We start from the raw sequence: 18,684 nt of genomic DNA, 5'->3' as shown, positions 1-18,684 counted from the left end.
GGAGCCAATATATAGTAGAAAATAATGTGTCTGAATTTATCATTCTGACTTTGAAAGCTAACAGAGGAGTTTGTTGCAAATAATTAATTTTATAATTTTCTTCTGGCTTGGCAACTTGACTGTGAATAGATTGCGGTTTCCTTGAAGCTATTTGTTAGCTGAATTTATTTGCTGAATAATTGATGTAAATATCTCAGTGAATAGTAAGTAATTATTCTTGGCCTCTGCTTAATTTGAAGGCAAGTGCTTGGCTGCAAGTAGATGATATTAGAAATTTGAGCTGCTGTGATTTGATGGGTAGGTCACCTTCTTTCCCTGGCTAACTGAATTTTGAGTAATTTTTATGTAGGCTATACCAGGGCTGCAACACTCTGGAGGGGAGCACCAGCTTCAGCCATTTTCATGCTTTGATGCAGCAGCTCTGGGGGAGGGAGGCAGCACAAGGGGTGAGCACTGCCCATCACCTGTGCTTTACAAGGTCTGCACTGGAACCCTGACCCTGAGGATAGAACTGTGGATTCCTATGGACACAGGGGCTGTGCCCTGTAACAGCTGGCACAAATTGGGTCCCATCACCTGTCCTGGTTAAGGGCATAGGTTTGCTCCAGGTGGGGAACACCCAGAGAGAGCAGCTGCCAGACCAAGCCCTGTGCCTCTTAAGAGACATGGGGTGCTCCATGCATGGTCACTATGTACCCCAGTGGCAGAAACATCTTGCATAATAAAATTATTTCATCTTGAGATAATGTTAAGCTAAAAGAAAAAACAACAGTTCAAAACAAGTGTTTATCCCTGATGAGTTCAGCTCCCTGCTTTCTCTTGAAGTTTTTCGTTTCTTATGCTGTTTAGAATTGTAATTTCTTCTTTTTTTTTTGCCTTTCCCTGCTGGACCTCATGAAGATTCAGCCTCCTTCAGGCTTAGGAAACATTCCCTTTTCTACAGCTGCTTACTCAGTGGTGCTCATGTGGAGACTAGAAAGCTGAGACAGTTGTTGCCCCAAAGTGTTTGTCCTTGGCCAGAAGTTGCAGCTCCATCTGGCTCCCTTCCTGATGGGCTGTGATTTACTCTCCAGGATAAATGTATATTGAAATTGGCACCTGCTTGTGCTGATACCCGAGGCTGGGATTTGGAAATGCAGGACAGAAGGATCTGTGTCCCCTCCAGCCATTCCTGCTGCAGGAGCAGCAGTTTGGAAAGGGGCCGTGCTGGCATCGCGAGGTGTTAAGCTGGGATGGCTGAAGGAGTTAATCTGCTGCCTCACTGTAATATAATAGAAAGAAAAACATGCCTGTGGGGCCAGTCCGTTTTACTATGTAGCTTCAGCTGGTAATTAAAAAGCAACAGTTCAAAATTAAGCAGTAATATGAATAAACCCCAAATTAAATATACCCAGGACAGGTTGCATTTTTCAGTGGGTGGATGCTTAGCATATCATGAAAGTAGACTTTTAAAAAAAATGTCTCAAGCTGCGTGTCTAAAGCTGGGAGTTCCCCAAACCACCCCAGAACTTAGCTTTTCTCCATGAGGGTGCCCCTTTCATTGCAGCTCACTCGTCACCAGGGCCAACTGGTCCGCTCCACTCAGGGCATATTCCCACATTCCTTCTGTTACAGTGGAGACAAAAAAAGAAAAATCGAAACCCCAGAAGGGCCCGGTAACAATTTTACTTGCGAGCCGAGTGCAAATGTGGTTTCAGGTTCTTGGGAAGGATTTCATGTGCCCCCTCTGAAGGTGAAGGGACAATGTGCCCATTTAAGGTGGAGAAAAGTGATCGTGGGCGCTGCCCTTCGGGCATCCTGCCAGGCTTCCATTTGGGAGTGAAATTGCTGAGCAAAGCTGCAGGCTGAGAGCTCCTCTCTGCGTAGAGCAGGCAGATGGCTGCTCCTCAGGAGAGTGGTGCAACCAAGCACGGGGATAATTTTGAGGTGAAGGCATGGGGAGCAGGGAGGTGGGTGGGAAGGAGTGATAAGAGGTATTTTCATCCACAAGGTCCCCAACTGGCAGATTTCCAGAAGATGGGAAGTGTTGTCTGAGAAAAGTTCACGCTCTGCCCACCTCATTTCTTACATGCTTTCGCAAAGCATCTGCTACCAGACACTTTTGGGGATGTTGGGCTTATCTGAGCTGACTGTTCTTGTTTCAGTGACACTTTTGAGCAACGTGCTGCAGACGCTGCGGCACCTCTGCTGGAACACTGTTCTTCTCCAGAAACCTCCTCACAAACTTCCAGTCCCCACAGAGCTCTTGTGTTACATGAGGGGTGTGTGGGGTGGGGTTACCTGACACTGAGACAGCATTTGGGCTTTCTGAATACAGGGGGTTTGCTCTTGATTAGTGAGTGATGAGATACCCCCAGAACAGGAATGACACAGTGGAGCTGGAGGCCAAGCAAGGCTTGCTGGGGTGGTGGCACAGGGGGAAACTGTGGGGACCCAGAGGTGTGCAGGAGCCAGGCTGGCAGCCAGCCCAGGGCAGCAGCAGATGGGCAGTGCCAGAGAGGCCGCAGGGCCCTGTCCAGTGTGCCCCACTGGAACACTGCCTGCTTTGTCTGGGTGAGAAATGTCTCTGCCTTCTCTGTGCCTGTGGGTTTCACATGATCCAGGGCTGCTGCTTTAGATGTCCAGTGTCACATGGTCCATCTCCTTTCTCTTCATGGAGTTGGGTCCATTCACACCAATTCAGCACTCCACCTTTTACCCTCACAATGGTCTTTCTGATACCTTTTATGAGTTGTTTAAAATCAAACCCAGTTGCCAGCTACTCAGCCCTGGAAGACCTGTTACTGCTTTGTCACAAATTAACATGAAGGGTGTAAAGAAAGAAGCTGAAGCAAGTTACACCATCATGTCTGACTTGATTCAAACTAATATGGGATTTTTAAGTTACTGGTCAGCATTTCATATGCAGTATTTTGTTGTCTAGTATGTCCTTTCTTTAAGTCACATAACTGAATAGCTGAGGTGAGTTGTAGGAAGGAGGCATATGCTTTAGAACCACTCTGAGTTCAATATTCCTTCAAGAAGGAAGAGTGCTCTCTCATGCCAGAAGTATGAACTGATCTTACTGAGTCTTTACTTTTTTATTTACAAGATCTAAGACTCAGTGCAGAAGTCTAAACAGTGACACTTGGACCTGCAAGCCATCGCTACTGAGCAGGGTGTTGGTTGCTGGAACTGGTTGCACTTCATTTAAAACCATTTGCAGAATTAGACTGAGCAGAGTGTAACTCATTTGGTGAAAATATTTAGCCTTTTAGATAGGTTTGCTCATGGAAGTTAATCTACTGAGCTTAGCACAGCTGAGAAACAAGACTGATGCAGAAGTACTGGATGCAAGTAAATCCTGCATACAAAACCCACACTAGTCCTTCATTTAGATTGCAAATTTAACAGAAGTAATTCTGTCCTTTCCAGAGTTTCAGTTCTGAATAAAATGCAAATCTGTCTTCCTGTTGTTTCTTAATTCATTTCCCTAACCTTGAATGTGGGCATTGACCAAAGCAGAGCTATCCTACAGAGTCACTGCTCACTCACACTGTGACTGGTTGGACATCAAGCTGAGTTACTGGCAAAAGAGACCCTGCCGATGGTGTGGTGAGGGTATTGAAACATCCTTCCATCAGTGTGGTGGTTCACAGAAGGGGAAAGGATGGAAATTCCATATCAAAGCTCTTTCCCCAAAACTCTTTTCTTTTCTTCTATGTTAATCTGGACTCTCAGTACCTTTAGCAAGTAACAGAGGTCACTGCCACTAGAAGAAAAGTTTTCAGATTTTACTCTCATTCCAACACTGCCTTTGCTGCAGCTGCTGCTGACTTCGGGTTACATATTTAAGACCTTTGTTTGGATTTTATTGACCTATTTAGAGTGGGTGTGGTATTTGTAGTGTATTATAGTATAAGTTTTAAAAGTGCTTTCAGGACAGAAATTAATTCCATGTCTTTGTTGTCTTAATGATCTTGTGCAAGAGAAGACATGCATCTAAGAGCCCAAACTGTTGCTGTCTTGCCTGTTTTATCACATAACCCACCAGACCCCCAAACTGCTGCTCTCCAAGGTTTCACTGAGCCCTGTGCCTGCCCCAGCCCTACTGAAGACAGGAACTTGGAGCAGAAGCAATAGTGCAGTAGGGTCAGCCCAGGGAATGTCATCAACTAGGAGACTCCTTTTCTGGTTTGGGGGACTTAAGGCTGAGAGAATGGGGTTCTCATGTACTCTGCAGTGTTTGATGTATAGAAATTTTCTGTTGGTTTTTGATTCAGTCAAAACACAGCAAAAAATAAAATAAAAAAACAAAATTACTTTCACCTGTGCAAGTTCATCATGGGATGTCTGCGTAAGGAGAAAAGTCAGGAGGCTGAAGTCAAGCTGTTGGAGTCAGCTTCAGCTGGAGCTTTGGGCATATAGGGCTGAAAACTGGGGCCTCAACATCCCTGCAGCTTTCCCAGCATCAAGAAAACCAATCTTAGTCCAGTGGCTGAACATCAGTAGTGTGACTGCTCTGCCCTGGGCCGTACCCCTGTGTCACTGTCGTGGCTGAGCCCTAGGATGGGTGGTGGTTTGGGGTTTCTCCAAGCACCTCAGTCACATTCAAACTGGTTTATTAAACTGGTTAATTGGCAGTTTGAAAGGGAGGGGGAAAGCAAGGTCCCTGGGTCTCCCTGGTCAGTGCCAAGCCGCAGACTGTTAACTACTCCTGCCTTTCAGAAGCAATAACTGCGGATTTGGGGAACATATGGAACTAACTAGCCGAAAGGCTTTTATGAGCAGCTTTAACAGGGAGCACGGTTTGGGAGTAGAAATTCCAGTGGATGAGTTAATAGTTTCACTTTCCTTAGCTGTCCCTTTATAGGAAAAACAACAACAAAGCTGGGCATGTTCCTCCCACAGCCACGGCTGTACAATGTGCCAATGCATCCAGGATTTCGTTTGGACACTGGGGGAGTCCTTTAGTAGATCCCCCAGGACCTGTTTTTCCAGAGCTATTTCCTGATGCTGACCTCATTAGGTGAGTTTCACAGCTCACTAATTCCTAGCAATAGCACAAGAGATTCAAGGAAAAGGGAAACCCGTCTTCTGGAAACCAATGGAACTGAACAGATTTGGGCAAGCGCTTTTATTGCTTTTCATTAATCTGGAAAATCAGGGACTTGCATTTTTCTTTCTTCTATTTTTTTTTCCCCGAGTAACTATTTTGACCTGAAACTGTATATTTGATTTTCTATTTGATCAGAGATTAGGATAACTAAGAAAGGAGAACCCCTGCAGAACTGTATGTATCTCAATATTTATGTTGCAGTTTGTTTTGAACCAAGTAGGAGAGTGGGTATTTCTTTTCTGGAATTGCAGTCTTGGCATTGACAGGATATAGTCACTCAAACACTTCCAGTAATGCTTATTTAGTGTTTGCATTGTGGTGGCACGTGTCCAAAAGAGAGAGCAAAGGAAAACAATAAGTTGCCTGCTCAAGAGCTGACATCATAGTGTGAAATTTAAGTACTTGTTTTTGTGGTATTGTTATTAATCATGGGTCTGTGCAGGGGTCATCCTGTAATTCCAGCTACTGGAGTCCTGTGAATGCAAAGCTTGGCCTGAGAGTTTTCCTAGGGTTGCCTTTCATCTTCAAGTCTCCTGTACAGCAAATACACCAGAAGAACACAGCTCCAATTTGTCTTAAGCTTAACAGAAGATGTGTTTCTTGTGTTGTAATTCCCGAATTTGTTGTCTGTTTTATTAGCAGTATATTTCATAGGAAGGTTTAGGACCACTCAAGCATTTTATCTGTGAATAAGGTTTCCTTGTCTTATTTTACAGTTGCTTATGAGATGTTCCCACAAAGCTTTTTTTTTTTTTTTTTTTTTCATTGTGGGGGCTTTAGTTAGAAAAATTGAAGAGGTGGACCTGGCAACCTTTCCATTTGATTCCACAGGTGGACAGGTCCACCTGTTCACCGCTGATGTAACCAGGAATGATGATGTACTTGATGAGGGTTAGCTTGGATTTTGTGTTCCAGGCCTTCTTATGCTCTTCAGCTGGAGACAAATGTACAGAACACGGGCAAGGAGAAATCTCTGTGGCACAGAGGCTGTGATTTCTCCTCCCTAGCTATCACATACAGCACTAACATGGTCCTTGCTTTCAGGAGCCTTCAAATGCCCAGTTTGAAGCTGCTGGCCTGGCACAATAAAACGCTATATGTGACTGGTTGTGAGAGTACCTTGGAACAAATGGCATTTTCATCTAGCTTTTTTCCCAAACCCAAGATCAATGAAGAAAATTTTTTCTGGTGGAAAGGCTGGAGTGTTCCTAAGCCCATTCCAAACACACATTTATTCACTTCTCTCTCTTGAGAAAGGTGGCAGTGGTTCTCTAGATCTGTTTCTGTAGATTAGGTTTACATCCCTAAAAAACAACTCTCATTAAATTATCACATAAAATCAAACCTCCAACCTCACCAATGTGTTTGCAGAACAATATTCAAACTGTCCCAAGAACAACTGCTTATAGCATCACTTCTGGGCAGTGCCTAGAGCCTCAAGACCTTAGGACCCACTGCAGTTTTGTCGACTTGCTTTGTATGTGCTTTGGAGGTTTTATAATCCTCTGTCTTTTTGAAGGTAAAAGTTAAACACCATAAACATTCAAGTTGATTTATATGGGAGGTTTGTAACCCATTCCTTCTGTTCTTGTGTGACTCCTGGATCTGTAATCCAGAAGCACAGAGAAGGGGAATATTGTGTGAGTGTCAAAGTGATCAGTAAAGCTGTAGTGAAGGTCTTCACTGGTCCAGCTCCTTTTCCTTGAGAGGTCCAAAGGCTGTGCAAAACAACTGCAAAAATGTCTGGACCAGTGATCCCTGGAACTGTGTAGGACTAGTGGGACCTGCTCCCACTGACAGTAAAACAGGACTGCCCTGAGGGCTGAGCTGGTGTCTCCAAATAAAATCTCTGTGTTGGGGCAATGACACCACCCAGATTAAAAGGTTGGTCAGTCACAAGCAGTGGGGCCAGAGACAGACATGCAAAAATGTCTTCAAAGCACACCAGGGTGAGCACCATAAATTGTGTGAGTAAAATGCATTTCCCAAGAGCCAAAGTCATAACTTCCCATTGCTTCCCAGAGCAAATCCTGTCTGTTCTCTTTATTAGGTGGGACTGTATATAGGCAGTCACTCTAAGTGTGTTTATTTTGAACTCATCAGTTGTTCAGTAATCTCAGGCAGCTCTGGGAGATTTAACTCAGATAGAGGATTAGGCTGGGGGTCGTGGGGTCAGTGATATTAAGATAGAGAGAAGGGAAGGAAACAGCGTTGTTTTTGTGGCATTATCTGAAGAGTAAGGAAAAATAAATTCAGGTTTTAAGCTGGCTTTAACCTGACTCTGAAGGAAATAGTCTACAAATCCAGCCAGGAAGCAGGCAACTGTGATGAGACCCCGCTTCTCTTTAAATTTGTTTTGAGCCACCCAACCAAAATCCATGGCGGTTATGGCTTCTCTAGAAATTGGTTAATTACAGTTTTCCTTTAGCAAGTTCAAGTGTTAAAGTTTCTGATTTTAACTTTCCTCCTACAATAAAATCTCTGGAGTAGATTTTGGGGCAGAAGTTTGAATCCAGTGCTGAGCTCCCCACAGTGACAGCAGCATGCTGGATGGGTTCAGCATCACCTCTGGGTCCCAAAGCTGCTCTGAGGCAGAAAGCAGGGAAATTAATGTCCTGGCACCAATGAAATCATGGGGGGCCATCTGCCAAAAACTGCAAAATAACTCATTCTCTCTCATTTGGAATCTTTGGTGTCTTATAAGAAGTGAACTTGTATAGTGAACTTCTCTGCAGGCTGACTTTTGAGGAACACATAGACAATTTTCTTCAAGATCTCTAATCCCCTGTAAATGTGGCTGAAATAATACAATAGGTTCCAAACTTATTCACAGGAGAAAGACCCACAGCATTAATGCACAGGACTGGTTTCCCCAGAATATTAAAAAATAAATTAATAAAAAAAGTAGGGGGAGAAAGGCATTGGCAGTAAAGTAAGTAAGGATTTGTTTATTGCCTTCTTAATATTTTATCATAAAACACACAGTCTTGCCTCAGGGCTTGGTGGTGGTTTGTATATGTGTGTGTGCCTGTGTGTATACATATTTTTGTATACAAAAATCCAGTAACATCCATTGTTTAAAAAATCAAAAATGAGAAGGATTTTGCTAAAAGCATTTTGGGAAAACCTCTGCTCTCATTTTTCCTGTCAATGTTATTCTAAGCTTTTATTTTTATTAGTCAAAATGTTTAGAATCCCCAGGAAATCCTGGGATGAACCATTTCCTCTTCGAGCTGTAGCCCTTAGGGGAAAAAGAAAAAGCTCAGATCCTTTCAAACGTTAGAAATTTTTCAAACTGTGTTTTTGGCATATTTTTTAAATTAGAGAAAAACTAAGTTAGGAAGATGCTTAACTTCAAGCTGTGGTCCTGGGAAAGCTTGATCTCTTTGTAGAAAAGCCTGAAGAGACCCTTAGATCTGAGCAAGGAAATCTTTTAGGCTTTGCTCTTAATGGGGAACTGATTGCCAAATTGAGGTATAACAGGTTCAGTTGAAAGACCATGTTTTTCATTTTTTTTAAAGTAAATTAAAAGCTAGCATTTGCTTTTCCTCAACCCAATTTGTGTATGTTAGTTAGCATGTAACAGCTTTTTATTGAGGCTGTTAGTGCCCTGAAGATCCTTTGTTGTTATTAATATTACTAACATTATCAATGTTATTATTAATAATTAAATATCCAATACTCTTTTTTATATACATGAGATTTTGCAACTTCCTCTCCTTCACCTTCAGATAAACTTCAATGGGAATCATAATTTTAAACTAAGAAAAACTTCCATCCTGCAAATACATATGTAAATTGCTGATTTTAAACTCCTCTTGGGTTCAGTCCTTGAAGTGGGTTCAGTTGCTAAAATTTAAGAAGGTAAGAATTCAGGTCCCAGACTGGAGCTCAGCAGGGATTACCTTGCCCAGATTTTGAGATGATTGTTATTCTCTGGGAAGGATGGGGCACTGCTGTTATAAATGAGAAAAGCTTAAAAAATGGTGAAATATGAGACTGAGGGGTGCAGGAGTCTTTTAATGAAAAATGACACATCAATGTAATTTTTCAGAAGTCTGAATTCACAGTCGCCACATTCCACTTTATTTTAGGAAAAGTGTGTTTGTTTATTTATATAGTTCATGACAAAGGCCTTCACTGCTGTTCATCTGATTTATTCATCTACTTGTTATCAAGTTTCTTCAGAAGGTTCTTGGAAAGAAGAAGATGTAAAGCCCACACTTGGTGGTTCAATAACTGGTATTTATTACTCCCCTAGTCTTTCACAAATCTAAAAAGATTTTTGGTACTTCATGTGAAATGTAGTGGTCCTTTTTTTATTTGGTTTTATTTGATTTTTTTGTTGGGGAGGCGTGGGGGGTTTTTTTGTTTGTTTGCTTGGGTTTTTTAAGGCTTTGGTAATTCAAGGGAAAAAAATCTAATATTTAAGGACTTTTTTTTTTGGTTACCCAAAATGACACAGTAAATAGTGCTTCTGCTTTTTTGGGTTTTTTTTCAGGTTTGGGTTGGGGATATTGAACCAGTCTGCTGGGACAGTGTTAGAGATCTGTTTGTTCTCACTTTGCAAATGGGTGGGTGAAGGAAGAAAGACAAAAGGAGGGAAACTAATAATGAATTTCCTAAAGTTTCTGTTATTACAAGTGTGCACGAAGTTCCAATACAACACCTCTGATTTCAGAAGTTCAGAAGATTTTGAATTTTTTCTCAAAAACCTGTCAACTGAGTTTGGGCTTTGGATTTAAGCTAGGATACAGAAAACAGCCAGAGACACTAGACTTTTCCTCATTTAGGGGAGTTTCCATTCCAGTGTCTGTCATGAAGCAAATTAACCAGCACAGAGAGCCCAAGAGTTTTGAAACTCTGACCTCTGAGCAATATGTATCTGTTGTGAAGTTATACTCTGTGGAGAATATTATGGTGTCTTGCACCTGAATGCTTTTCCATTTGGAAAGACCATCCCTTGTTACTATGGGCCAGAATGGATAAAGGGAATAGACTTCAGGTGCAGGAAAGTCTTTCAAAGTTTTGTCCTTTGGTCTTTGTTGTTTTGATTCCTACTATCTTTAACTTTTTCTCTCTTTTCCTGCCTATGTTTCTGCAGGTGCTGTTTGCTCTAAACCAGACTCTGCTCCAACACGAAAGCCTTAGAGCAGGGAGTTTGCAGGCCCCTTACACCACTGAGGATCTCATCAAGCACTACAACTGTGGAGACCTGAACGCTGTGATATTCAACCATGACACTTCTCAGGTGAGCAGAACTGTTCCAGATGGGCCAGAGAATTGAGGAAAAATCAGCTGCCTTAATAGCAATATCCCAGTCATCACTTCATATTCTGATCCCTCTTTCCCCTCTTCCTTTTAATGCCCTGTGTTTTCTTTCCACACGTGCCTCATTTGCCTGGTGAGAGAGTGGAATTTCCCTGGTTTTGCTCAGGCTCTGGGGAACCATAGAACGGTTTAGGTTCAAAAAGACCTCCAAGATCATTGAGTTAACTGCTAAGCCAGCACTGCCAAGTCCACAGCTAAACCGTGTGCCCAAGCACCACATCCACACATCTTTTAAATACCTCCTGGGATGTGCCTCCAACACTTCTCTGAGCAGCCTGTTCCAATGCTTGACAGCCCTTCTGATGAATACATTTTTCCTAATGTCCAATCCAAACCTCCTAATGTCCAATCCAAACCTAGTGCCACTCGAGGCTGTTTCCTCTTGTCCTATTGCTTGTTACTAGGAACAAGGAATGGACTGCCTAGAAAACTTTCCAAGGGATGTTCTTGAAAAAAGGTTAATTCTGGATGTTTGGGGCTGTTGAATGCAGACTCCTCATTAAGGGTGGAGGGGGAATCTTTGTAATGTTTGAGCATATATATGAAGAGGAAGTGGACCTTATGTAAATACTCTGTAAAGTAAATAACCTCTCAAACATGTCATAATTCAATAATTCTGTGTGTGTCTCATACAGCCCTTCAGTCTCTGTTTATCTTAGTTATCCAAAGCTATTAAAAACTCCCAAGGGAGCAGAAATCTGCTTTTCAGACCAGTTTGATGCTTCATGGCAAACTGAGATTCCTCTTTCTCCTTTCCATTTAATTCTATGAAAACTTGGTTTTTGGATGTCATCTCCAACATCTCCTTTTTTTGGGATCAGTATTCCCAGATTCCAGTCTCAGGTGCAGTGACTCACTTGGGACAAACCTGTGTAAATTTGACAGCCACACTATTGTATGTTTCTTGCCAGTGAAAGAATTAAATCATGATAGCAGTCCATGATAGCAAATGCAAATCACGGAGAGCTGTGTGACTTCCAGAGAGAATTGAGACAAAGTAAGGTCAGTCTGCAGATTGGGGCAGAGGTCTCTTAGACATTTTTATCTTGCCATCACTATCTTGGGTTGCACAGGCCTCTGTGGGTCACTTGTTTCTCAGAAGAACAGCTGGGCAAGCAAGTGGGGCCTCAACATAGGATAAAACCCCTTTGGTGTCCCAGTTAACTCAGACCTAGAAAATGAAGCATTGTTTTAGCATGACTGAGCAGGACATAGCAGAGTGGTTGGTGTGGCAGTACTGAAACACAAGAGTGTGTCATACCAAAGCTGCCAGAGCTGTTCATTCTGGTCAGCTTTGCACTGAAAAGTGAGGGGAGAAAGCAACTTGGGTAGGAATATGTCTTTAAAGATGGGGAATATGAATTAGAAAAGGTGGAGAACTCATGACTTTAGAGGTTCCTAGATAAATCAGTGATTATAACTATTCCTGAAAGGTTGAGACACAGCACACATGATAAACAAGGAATTAACAAGCAAGATGTAGTGGAATATTTGCCATGGATGCTATGAAAGGACTGCTGGTAGTCAAACCCATGAAGACAGTCCTGGTGTTACCCTTTAATCTCTGTAATTTCTCTTAATAAGTAAAGCCTTTGTCCCTAAGATGAGTTGTGGTCATTCATAGCAGTTGCATGGACTCACAGACACCTCTGATTTATTGACACATTGTCCTGTAACAGACCTGTGGGTTAGACTTGAGAGGAGCCATTTGCTGTAAAAACTTCTTTATTCCTGCAAATTATTGGATTAAGTGTGAGTTTCAAAATAGTGTTAAAGACAGAAGAAAGAAGCCAACAACCAGTCAGAGTTCAAGCACTGATGTTAGTCATGGTCCCAGAGTGCACACAGTTGATGGAGATTATAACGCTTACAGGCCATGGAAAATTAAAATCCCTCTATGTATACTGGTCCCTGCAGAACTCTAAATATTGTGCAGTACTGTTGAGTAAAGAGTTTTTTTGTTTGGTAGTGTTTTTATAAACCAGCTCTATACCATTTATTTAACTGCGAGCAGAACAAAATAGAAAATTAAAATGTAAAATAAACTCCCTATTCAAGTCAGGTTTTGCCAGTTGGGGTCATTCCAAAGTTTGTTCTCTGTGGGTTTTTGCAAGGATGAAAGACTCTGTCATGGAGAGTTTTTGCCATTTGGTTACCAAATTAGATTAGCCTGACTCAGATATTACACATGAGAGATTCCCTGTGAGATCTCTCTCTGGAGACATTAAATGTAGGCACAAGGATTTACCATGTGCTGAGTCTGTTGCAGTTCAGGGCAGGTACCCATGCCAGTCCTGGGACAAGAGTGCCACAGTGATTTTAGAAGGTGTGTCCCTTCCTCCATGATACCCAGCTGCTGACCCAGCTCTTTAGAGGCCTGATAAGAGTTGAAGCTGGTACTGTTAACACAACTTTGAAATACTCAATAGAAGGGAACAAAAGATCAGGAATGGGGTTGTAAAAATCAACACCCACGTGAATGCTGGAGGCCAGGGAATTCAGCTCCATCTGGGGCAGCTCAAGAGAACTGCAAAAGGATGAGACTCACTCTTTGAGGACTAATTTGGGATGCTGTTTAAGGTTATTCATTGTCCCTTGAAGGTTATCAGGAGCTGCAGAATAAAGGTAAACTGTCCATCAGTTGGCTCAGTTCAGAGCTTTGGTTGAGGTGGCTGTAATGGACAGGGAAGGAGGTGACAAAGCCCAAGGTTGCTATGGGGACAGTGTCAGGGAGAGTGAGAGTATTTATGTGGGTGCAGTAACTTCCTAAATGCCTCCAGTGTGACTCTTCAGAGATGAAACAGCCTCAGTAGCTGTCTGCTGGATGCTGAGGTGCATTTTAGTGCAAAAATTATCTTGGAGCAAAAAGGAAATACTGGCACTGTTGACCTGACATGTTACAGATTATTTCCTTGGGTCTCTACAGCCTCCCCAGGAGAGTTTGAAAAGTGTGAGGTTTCCTGCACGTTCCTGAGTCCTGCAGCATTTGGGAGGAGGGGGCAGAGTCCTTCTGGGACCAAGACTGTGCCGAGGGGGTGGACAGACAAAACGATGCTGGGAGGAAAGGTGCAAGGAAAGGTACTTTCTAGTCCAAAGCAGGTTTTAGGTGACAGGACAGCTCATCTGTCACCCATGGGTAGGGACAGGACCACCCCCGGGAGATGCTGCTCACCTTGGGTTTGAGAGTTGCAGCTTAGCCAGGGTGCCCAGAATGAAGGGGTGTGAGCAGGGCCCCATGTCCTCCTTTCATTTCTCACAGCCACCAGCCCTGATGAAAGCAGAGGAATAAACAAATCCTTCTCAGTTTCAGTGGGTTTTTAAAATTTTATTTTAATTAAGAACAGTGAAAGAGGAAACACCTCTGCTTTCCTGTGGTTATACTACGTTCATCATTCCTCTCCCTCTCCATTTTTTTAAAACTTTGTTTGCAAGCAGCATTTTTCCAAATGTAAAAATCCATATTTAAACTTAGTAAAACTTTATGGGGGTGAATTTAATACGTTATACTATGACCCAAAATGCAGTAGGGAACATCTCTCTTTTTTAAATAGGCTTCTTCAAACACTTGATTCTCTTGTGACTTTTGCAATCAAGAGGCTTATGTTGAGGCTTCTGGGCAGAGAGTCAAATTGATACCAAAGAGAAAGTATTCTAAGCTAAAATAGGATGGATGTATTTTCTGCTCTTTCTCCAGACTATTTTTCCCCTTGAAGAAGTCAGCTTCTTTCTCTGCTTTTATAAATGTTTCCTAAAAGCAAAAATGGATTGGATTGGATTAGATCAGTAGTTTTAACTTCTGTATTCTGCCTGAAGCTCTCACTAGGGAATTGAGGTCAGTGTGTTCAGAGGTACTGAAATGCAAAAAATCTGTTTGTTCAAAATTAGAAAATTATCTTTCTCCAAATGAAACTTTTTTTACCTGAGACAGCTGAGAAATTGCCTAATGACCTAAAGCCTCCGTGAAGAAAAAGTAGGGTGCAGAACAATTTATTGTGTGGAGTTTTTTGCACCAGTTACTTCCTGTGGTCAGTTTTGAGCTATTCAGTTTTTAAGGACAGTTCTGTAAAGCAAATTCATCTTTGCCAGAATTGAATTAGTTTGTTCTATGTTTCTTTGTACCACTATGTACTTTTTATTAAGAGGAAAATTGAAAATCCAAGACTTAGATTTTTGTCCTTCAGCCTTTCCCAAAAATTGTGGCTGTGGTCTCCAGCTGTTCTCCTGACATGAGGAGAGGGTCCTGTCCCAGGAGAAGATGGTTTTTCCTTTCTCATTGCTGATGTGGCCTATCAGTGACCTGCAGCTTTGCTGATCACTTTGTAGACAATTTCTACTGGCCCAACTACCCAGGTTTCATTCTGCCTGTCCCATTTAGGGTAAACAGCATGGGGTAAGAGTCATTCCTGACACTTCCAAAGCATCTTTCATCCAGGGAGCCTTTATGGTTTGTGTGTTGGATTGTATTGAGAGCCCAATGAAGTAAAGGATAATATTTCCATGCCTTCAGCAGACTTTGTATTTATCTAGCAGCCCCAGCCATCACTGGATATCAAAGTGAATAAATAAAGTGAGTGACTAACCCATTTTACAGGCTTTGTGTTCAGCATAAAGATCTTCTCATTGACAGCAGGTGTAAGGTTTTGACTTCATCCCACATGGTTAAACAAGCTGTGCAGTGAAGTTGTTTGGTGGTCACCACAGCTTACAGTGCTGTGCCTCCTTCTTCAAGCTGTGTCCATCAGAAGCAACCAAGAGTTTTGGATACCTTATCAAATGATGCCATCCATATCTCAAGTTATCTCTGCAGTTTGAAATGCCCTGGGTGGATTTAGATAGTGAGTGTTGCCTTCTGAAAAGCATATGATGATCTTGATAACATGACATTAGAAATTCATAACTAAGCCCGTGTCAGTATCAGCCTCCCTAAACTAAGGAAAAAAATGTTTAGTGCCTCACTTCACAAGGCACTTGCTGTTTATAAATCACCAGGTTGTGTTACATATCCCTTTAAAAATGTTATCACTCTTTGCTGAAACCTGTCCTTTAAAATTTAAGGGTCCTGATAATTCTAATTACATCATTAACTTGCCCTATTGTCATTTTGGATAAAATACAACTGGATTTCTGGCTCACTTCTCAAATCAATGAGAACTATCTGTGGAATGCTCCAGCTTCAGTAACTGCAGAAACACACAGCTGAGACCATTAGGTAGAGTGTTGAATGACAAGCAGACCTAATTTGTCCAAGGAATGGAGTTTTATCTAGGGCAGAGGAAGATAAATCCATGAACTGAAGGCACAGCTATTGTAACGCAACGCTCTGGAAGCATCTTATCATTCTCAGCCCTAACAAAGTGCAGGCAAACTGGCCCAGTCTCTCGTTCTTCCAGGGAAAATGATTGTGGGCTCTCCAGAAAAGCCAGTGCAAGGCTGTATCCAGCCCAGGGGAGCCATCCCACGAGTTTCCCATTGTGTGTCCAGGCAGAGGGCCAGTCACACTCCAGGAGTGTTTGTCACAAGGACGCTGATGGCAGTCCTGATGCCAGGTGACACGAGTGCTCAGCGCTGCCTGTGCCCACAGCCAGCAGAGCCTGTCCCCACCTTCTGCTCTCTGGAGATGCTGCTGCAGAGGAGCTGCCTTCCCATAGCTCAGAAGAGCTCTTGCTCTGCTGTGGTGGGTTCATAATTTCTTTCCACTTGCACCTGAGTTACAGCTCCGTGTTTTGGTACACTCGGAGCATTTGGAAGTGAACGAAAAAACAGGAGTGGAGCCAAAATTTTCAGAGTCTAATTTTCATATTATGTCAGAACAGGATTCCAGATTGGAGCAATATTGTATTTTGGCTTATGTGTTTCAGAAAATTGGTTGCAGATCCAGATTGAGAGTGAAGTCTACTTGTTGATGACAGTACTGGGGAAAACATTGCAAAGATTGTTTTTTTATTAATAATCTGGAACATGCCCAGATAATTTTCATGCTACAGGTTTTGAAAATAGGCTGTTCTTGCTTGAAAATGTTCATGACATCTTTGCATTTGGAGTTGTTTTACCTTGGAAGTTCTTTCCCTCCTCTTTCCATGAAGAAAGCAATGTGAGAGAAGAGAGAGTCATGGAGAAATTGGAACAAGACATTAAAAAGCTAAGATTTTTCTTGCAGACTGCTGCGTTATTAGAAAAAGAACATATTCACCTACAGAAAAGGGCTGATTTACATTAAAACATTTAGGGAATGTTGACTATCTGTATTTATTAGTATGGGAATAGACTATAAATGAGTATGAAAGAATGACTGGTAAAAAGTATTTGAAGGTGCTGCTTTCTGTGCAGTGCTGTATGTTTGCTGTAAAGCATTTACTTTCCCTTTTTAAAGAGCTGGTTTATGAAGTGTTTTTTGGAAATACTTGTTAAAGAGAAATGAAAAAGACTTGTTAGTATTTTAAATAGTATCTTGTTGGTTGAATGTACAAAGTGCTTTTTCTTTCTTGTTTTATCTAGAAGTTATATTTGCTCCTCGTTATGACTGTGAGGGGGAGAAAAGTGGGACAAGGGGGCAGCTTGGTTGGTTTGGCAGGGCTTGGCAGGATTAGTGTTAGACATTACAGAAAAGACTGTGTTCTTGGGTACCCTTGGACACAACATTTCCTCATCTGACACTGTTAGTGTGCATTACCAAATGGTGAATGCCATAGATTAGGTATCTCCAGTGTAAACTGTTTGAGCTCTCTGATGGTGACTTCAGACAGAAACCTTCTAAACCCAAAGCCTTGTAGAGTTCTACTAGCTTGGATGCAAAGAAATCCATTCAGAGGTAACTTAATCTGAATTATTCCTTATTTTTCTCCTCACTGGTCCTTGTTCCACTTCTAAAGGCTTTCTTGGAGATGTTCTCCATCTTTTCATCTGGTACTAGACCTCTCAAGTGACCCCATCCTAAAGACAGTTAAAATCAGTTCAAAAGCTATAATCCAGTTCGTTTCAGATGCCAGCATAACTGGAAGGCTGGTTGGACTGGGAGGAGCCTGGACTTTCTCCAGGACCAGCCAGGAAGGCAGAGCCACCTCTGCAGTCCATGCACTCCCTGGAGGGTCAGCTCCAGAAGTCCCATGTCCAGCCCAGCTGCTGTGGTGTTATGAACCAGATTTCTGCTCCTTGCTAAGTTATGTGATACTGTGCAAATCATATATTTTGGATCAGACTCACCTCAGGTTAAAATAATATTGCAAATTTCACATACACATTCAAGCTTTTCCTAGAATCTCACTAAACAGGCATGGAAAGAAACTCATTGAAGAGCCCTGAACAATACATGTCCAAGACAACCAAATCTGAGTTTGTACCCACTACTAACCAACTGTTTTCCCACTGTGTAACAGAAGACAAAATGAAAAATACCTTTGGAAAAAGAATTTCAGTTCTTTAATAAACCAACCCCAAACCCAAACCTTCTGGTCCCATTTTTTTTTCACTTTATTGCCCTGCTTTGCCCTTTGATCAGTGTCTTTACTTGGGTGTCATGGCAATATAATAGGTGATGGTTTTAGTGTCTGAACAGAAAAAAAAATATTCTTTGTCAAAGAAAAGAAAGCATTTGGAAGGGAAATAGAAAAACGTGAACTTTTCCATATGTTTGCAAGCTCGTGAAAGCTGGCCTGAAAAAAATCCCAATGTTAAAAGGGTTTTAAGTGTGGCTGGAGTATCATTAGGTTGTTAAGATTTACCCTCCCCTCTGAAACCCAAACCTTTATTTGCATACACTGCAGGCTTGTCATCCTTAGTCAATTAATGAGCAGGTCCCTGTAATCTGGTCCTAAATATACTCCACATAGTTGGGTGAAGCTTGCAGAAAGGGGGCCGGGATCATTGTTCTGACTCTGTTTTGTTAAGACTTCTTTAATCAAAACATTCATTCAGATAGAGAGGCCGGCTGCATATTTTGGCATCGCGACCAAGGGGAGCAGGGACGGGGTTGGGGTGGGGAGGGAGGCCTCGGAGGAGGGGTTGGTGTTGCTTACTTCTTCTTTTCCTTTTTTTTCCCAAGTGCTTGGAAAGCAGCTATTTAACTGGTGTGGAAAAACAAATAGAAAACATACATGAAGGTCATGACTTCTCAGGGATTTGTTGAAAGTCTTTTTTAACAGGGATAGAAGTATCACCCCCCAAGCTGTGAGTGTGTGAGGCTCACAGCCCATCCTTGTGGCCTTTCTGCTTTTTTTCTTTTTTTAAACATGGTTTCTTTTGGCCCAAATGGGCAGAGA

At 42.1% G+C, this 18,684-nt stretch overlaps 1 protein-coding gene across 1 annotated transcript in view; it reads left to right on the top strand.

Annotated features, from left to right (window-relative positions):
- The window catches only part of TRABD2B (TraB domain containing 2B), a 258,853-nt gene that overhangs the window by 130,981 nt on the left and 109,188 nt on the right, over nt 1–18,684 (top strand). Inside the window, exon 3 of the mRNA XM_054286210.1 lies at nt 10,203–10,349. Coding sequence (XP_054142185.1) covers nt 10,203–10,349 — 147 coding nt within the window. The remainder of the gene's footprint in view (nt 1–10,202; nt 10,350–18,684) is intronic.

Source organism: Melozone crissalis, unplaced genomic scaffold (genome assembly GCF_028551555.1).
Source record: "Melozone crissalis strain CALT ecotype California unplaced genomic scaffold, PUWL_Pcris_2 ptg000045l_1, whole genome shotgun sequence".
NCBI classification, from domain to species: domain Eukaryota; kingdom Metazoa; phylum Chordata; class Aves; order Passeriformes; family Passerellidae; genus Melozone; species Melozone crissalis.
This window is presented reverse-complemented; position numbering and strand designations above follow the sequence as displayed.